We start from the raw sequence: 5,113 nt of genomic DNA, 5'->3' as shown, positions 1-5,113 counted from the left end.
CCCCCGCCCCGCCCCCAGCTGTGAGTCACAGCAGACGCTGGTCAAGGCAGGGGCAACCACAGGGGGGTGGCAAGGATTGGCTGATAGAGCCCGGCTGTTGTCGATAAGAAAGCAAACTCTTGCTGGGTCTCTTGCCTACTTTGGGAAAGTTGTGTGAACTGTGTATTGGGGGAGAAAAAAAATCTAACTGTCCCCTATGACAGTTTAAAAGACTGTTTTAAAAATGAGCAGGGTAAAAACAAACCACCTACCAAAAAAACCCAAAAGCACAAACGCCTTTAATTTATTTAAGCTTCGGGAACCAGGCGAACCGAGGCAGCCTTGTTTGCCTTTGGTAGAAGCCTGGATGAATTTGCTTTCTGGCCTCTCTTCCTTTTGCATAAAGAGCCAGAATGTGCTCATTCCCAGAGGAAGTTGTCTGTGTAAACAAACATCACCCAGATAGAAGTTTAACCGGCTTAATCTTCCATCCTCTCCGAAGGACATAACCCAGGTTCCCAAAGTCCAAGCAAAACCCAGCTCCTAGGGCAGGCCTGGCTCAGACCTCGCGGTCCAGGCTGCAGGCCCTGGTCAGGCAGACTAGAGAAAAATCGGGACCTTCCGCAGCCAGAGCAGCCACGTGATCCTCTGGGTGACTCATAGGCCGGCCACACCCCTTGCGGTCTCCCGCCAGGCCCTGCCACCAGCCAGTCAGCCAACACTGGGATGCATCTTATTACCAAAGGGAACAGCTAACAAATGCCCTTGACAGCCAAATAATTACTTTCTTTCAGCTGAAAGGACTTGCTATAAAATAAATACAGGTACAAGTGGATGCAGGCTCTCGAGACCCGCCAGCTCCCCACCTCCTCGACACACCCCTTCCCAGACTTGCTGAGGCCAAGGGAAGCCAGGAGACTCGGTTTTTAAAACAAAACAAAAACACTACTCAGGAGCTTTTTTTTTTCCAAAAAATTTTATTGGGGGAAAACTACAAAACATTTACAGTACAATGTTTACAGTCACAATTTGTAGTGAACTGATTCCCCAAAATATATTACAACTCAAGTTGACTTATCTCGTTACATTCAAAAACCTACTTCTGTCAAAGTAGTCCAGAGTGCACTCGTGGTGCTCCAACTGTACCTACGCACAAACTAAGCGGCTGTTCATTCATTCGTCACCCGGCAAAGCCGGGAGACTTTCCTGCCTCTTTACAATGAAAAATAATAGTACAAGTTCTGTCATTAAGCAAGGTATATTCGTGTACCACCAACAATTCAGCGCGAAGACCTGGCCTCTTCACATCATAGCTATGGTAAAAAAAAAAAAAAAAGTGGTAAAATTCTTTTCCTCTTGTGCAGGCGAACCCATCCCACATTCAAATTCTCAAGCACTAATGGAATACTTATTTGGCTGAGGAAGATTTAAGGCAAGTTCGGGCCCTGTGAAGGCACTGAGACCCCCCCCCCATTATTGCTACATGTCTTTATACTCAATGTCACAGTAGAGCTGGTGGAACTAGGAAACTGTCTTTCCTTGCTGGTTTATAAAGCTGGAACTAGAGACGCATGCCACGTGAGAGTCTGACTGCAAAGTCTCTGGGCATTCTTTTCCTCTCTAAAGTTGGATGGGCTACAACCATTATGCATTCTAAAAAAACTCAAAATGTTCCTCAAACTACTTCCACAGCATCAAGATAGATTTCTGTAAAGAAACCATGCAATCTTCCGAAATTTACGTAAACAAGGAAAGAAATTAATGAAATAAATATTACATACAATCTCTTAAATTAAGATTTTTCTTACTCATTTACAATAAAATAACCAAGTGAAGTTACAAAAGGCATATATTACTGTGAAAAGAACACACTCCACGTTTTGCCGATTAATAATGGCAATTATAATTTAACATAATAAAAGAATATATATCTATTGCTTTCATCATACTCGATAAATACAGTATGAACAACATCCTCAAATGTATACTTTTCACAAGAATAATAAATAAGTTAAATAGTTTTTCATATTGAGTTGTGGTGCAGTGGTGCGGATCAACTCAAAACAGCTAAAAATGAAGCACTTATTTCCCAACAACTATGAACTGAGCTCTGCCCAAGGCTTCCAGAGGGCAGAGGAAATGGTTCTAAGCTAAACACCCACTGAGTGCTGGCAAGGAGACTGTTACCAAACTTTGGAATGCAAGGGCTCCCCCACCCCCAGACACATAGAACTTTGTTAAAAAACATAAACAAGGTAAACAACCACCACGAAGGAGAGCTACTCCTACCAAGGCATGTTCTTGGCATTAGTTTGAATTCTAGAAGCTTATACTTTAGGGAGGTGGCAGCCGGCGGGCTAACACTGGTCTTGGAACCCCTTCCAAGGTCAGAGTTCTCACATCTGGACTGTAGCTAAGGCTTTCCAGTGAAAGAAGAGATGGAATGATGGTTGGTAGCTGCTGGTGATGGGCTGATTTTTATTTTTTCTTTTAAAACTAGAGTTTCAAACTCTTCTGAGACCTAAAGCAAGTGTTTGGTATCCTTTGTTCTTTCTGCATCACAACCGCCCTGTTGTGGATATTTTGTTCATCCATTCGAAAAGTTCGTTGGCTTTTATTTCAACAAAGAACGAAACTTTGCAATAATAATAATAATAATAATATTAATAATAAAAATTAAAAAAAAAAAAGAACGAAACGAGAAAACCGAAAGGGAAGGGCAGGGGCCCCTCCCGGCAGAGTTCGAGTCCAAGTGCTCGGAGGGGCCTTAAAGTCGGCCTGCGGCAGTGTCACCCCCCAACCGGTGCCCCCTGTAACGCCTCTCCCAACCCCTCGCGGGCGCCCCCTTGCCTCAGTCGTCGGAGATGGAGAGGCGGCTGAAGATGGGCAGGCGGCGGCCGGGGTCCAGGCTGGGGGACTCGGAGCCGCTGAGGCTGCCCGAGCTCAGCGAGCCGCTCAGGTAACTGTCGCGGTCCGACAGCGAGTCCGGGGGGCTGGGGGGCGCGTCGAACACGGGCGACTCGGACAGACGGCGCGGCAGCTGGAAGCCGAAGGGCGGCGAGGGCGGCGCGGGGGCCGCGGGGGGCTGCGCAGGGGCCGGCGCGAGGCCCGCCAGGCCCTGCTGCTGGCTGCGGTAGTAGGCGGCGGCCGCGGCGGCGAAGTTGTGGGTCTGGATGGCAAGTGGCGTGATGAGGCTGCTCAGCTCCGGGCCGAAGGTGAAGGCGTTGTTGGCGCACGAGGTGGTCGAGCAAGTGGCGCACGGCGCTCCGGGAGTCAGCAGGTCCTCCGCGCCCCCGGGGCCGTAGAGCAGCGCGGCCGCCGCCGCAGCCGCCGCTGAGGCGCAGCACGTCGGGGCGCCCGAGGGTGTGGAGGCCGCTGAGGTGGAGGAGCAGGAAGAGGCTGATGAGGAACAGGACGAGGCGGAGGAACAGGAGGGCGGCGGCGGCGTGCGCGACGTGGGGCTGTCGAGCAGCAGCGGCGACTCCAGTCCCCCGGGCGGCTGGTGGTGGCCCGACGGGAAGCCGGAGAAACTGAGGCTGTGGTGCAGCTTTGGCCGCGGCTCCCGGGCAAAGCCCAGGTGCAGCGCGTCGCGCGCGCCAAACGCTCGCAGGTCCCCGGAGGCGCCCCCCGATGGCGCGGGCCGTCGCTCGTCTGCGTTGTGGATGAAATGGCAGCGCGGGCCGTAGGGGCAGAAGCCGATGGTGTGGAAGGTGCGGCACAGCTCCGTCTTGTACTTGGGGTGCCGAGTGAGGCTGCGCAGCTCATGGAAGCCGTGCGCGAACTGGCACTTCTCGCCGTACTTGCACGTGCCGCTCTCCTCGAAGGGCCGGCACAGCTCGGTCTTGTAGCGCGTGGAGTTGATCTGGGAGCCGCTGCCCCCCTTCTGCTGCTGCTGCAGGTGCAGGAGGTGCTGGCTGCGCTCACCGTTCTCGCTGAAAGAGCGATCCCGGAATTTGCTTTCCTTGTTGACCAGCGCCGTGCCGCTGCCCCCTGAAGGCTCCTTGAGCTGGCCGTAGGAGGACGGGCCGCCCGCGCCTGCCGGGCCAACCGGGCCACAGCTGCTGCCGTTAGGGGCGCCTGGGAACTTAGGCGAGCAGCTGCCAGGACTGGGCACGGGGTGGGCGAGCGCGTGTAGGTTGCTGGCGGAGTGGCGTCGCAGGAACCCCGGAGTGAAGCTCGAGCTGGGGGCAGCAGCCACGGGCGTCCCCACCGCCTTCTTGTCCAGCATGTTGTTCAGATTGAGGTTTGCCAGGGATTTCTCCGTCTGCCAAAGGGAGGGGACCGGGGACGGGATGAAAATCTGATGGGGAAGAGAGTTGGGGGAACTGCAGAATGGACGCCAGTCCCAACTGCCCACTTGTTGGTGTTCCTTGTGGGTTCCAATTCAGTCTCCACCGCTACACTTACAAAACGCAGGCCGGAGAGAGTGGAGGACGCCCACCCCGGCCGCTCCGGGTCTAGCCATGTGATCCTGGGCCCGTGGCCACGGGATGGGCGGCGCAAACACAGTCCGGGAAGTCCCGGCAGCGTGGCCGCGGTCGGCTCGGGAGGAGCACGGCTGCTCCAGCCGCTACTCGCTCCCTCCCAGCTCTCCACGCCCACAGTTGCAAGCACACAGTACTGCTAACTCCAGGACTTCCCTCCACCCGCAAAGCCAACTTGGAAGGGTCCCTCCCGCCTCAGCCGGGCCCGGCGGCCAAGTCTCGGAACTCCAAAGGGTTCCAGGCCGTCCGCCATCCTTTCCCGCAGTCGGCTTACCTTGCACAAGAAGTCGATATCGTAGAAAGCTGACAGAAGAGTGGTCGACATTTTTCTGGGTCCTGTAATGGTCGGAACTGCAAGCGGGGAGGTTGGGAGGAGCCCTCGGTGCGGCGCAGCTCAAACCAAGACGAATAACGGACGAGGGGCAGGGAGGGACGGAAAGTTTGCTTGCGGGGCCGAGGAAGGAGGAGGCCGCGGCGCGCGGAGTGGGGGGCAGAGGAGAAGCGAGAGCGCAGCTCGGCGCCCCGGCCTGCCCCCCGCGCGAGCCGTCGGCAGCTCGCGGACTGGTGGAACTCGGAGACCCGCGAGCGCGCGCCCTATATACAGCCTGGGAGCCGCGCGGCGGCGGGGCAAAGCGCACCCGGGGAGGGGA

At 55.0% G+C, this 5,113-nt stretch overlaps 1 protein-coding gene across 1 annotated transcript; it reads right to left on the bottom strand.

Moving 5' to 3' along the window:
* Nucleotides 1-936: 936 nt before the first annotated feature.
* Nucleotides 937-5,113, bottom strand: Zfp36l2 (ZFP36 ring finger protein like 2). The gene is made up of 2 exons (XM_032908757.1): nt 4,738-5,113; nt 937-4,243 (listed from the first exon to the last, which is right to left on the bottom strand). Exons 1-2 carry the CDS (start codon nt 4,786-4,788, stop codon nt 2,831-2,833), a joined length of 1,464 nt encoding a protein of 487 aa, XP_032764648.1. The 5' UTR covers nt 4,789-5,113; the 3' UTR covers nt 937-2,830.

This window comes from Rattus rattus, chromosome 7, assembly GCF_011064425.1.
Source record: "Rattus rattus isolate New Zealand chromosome 7, Rrattus_CSIRO_v1, whole genome shotgun sequence".
In the NCBI taxonomy this organism is placed as follows: domain Eukaryota; kingdom Metazoa; phylum Chordata; class Mammalia; order Rodentia; family Muridae; genus Rattus; species Rattus rattus.
This window is presented reverse-complemented; position numbering and strand designations above follow the sequence as displayed.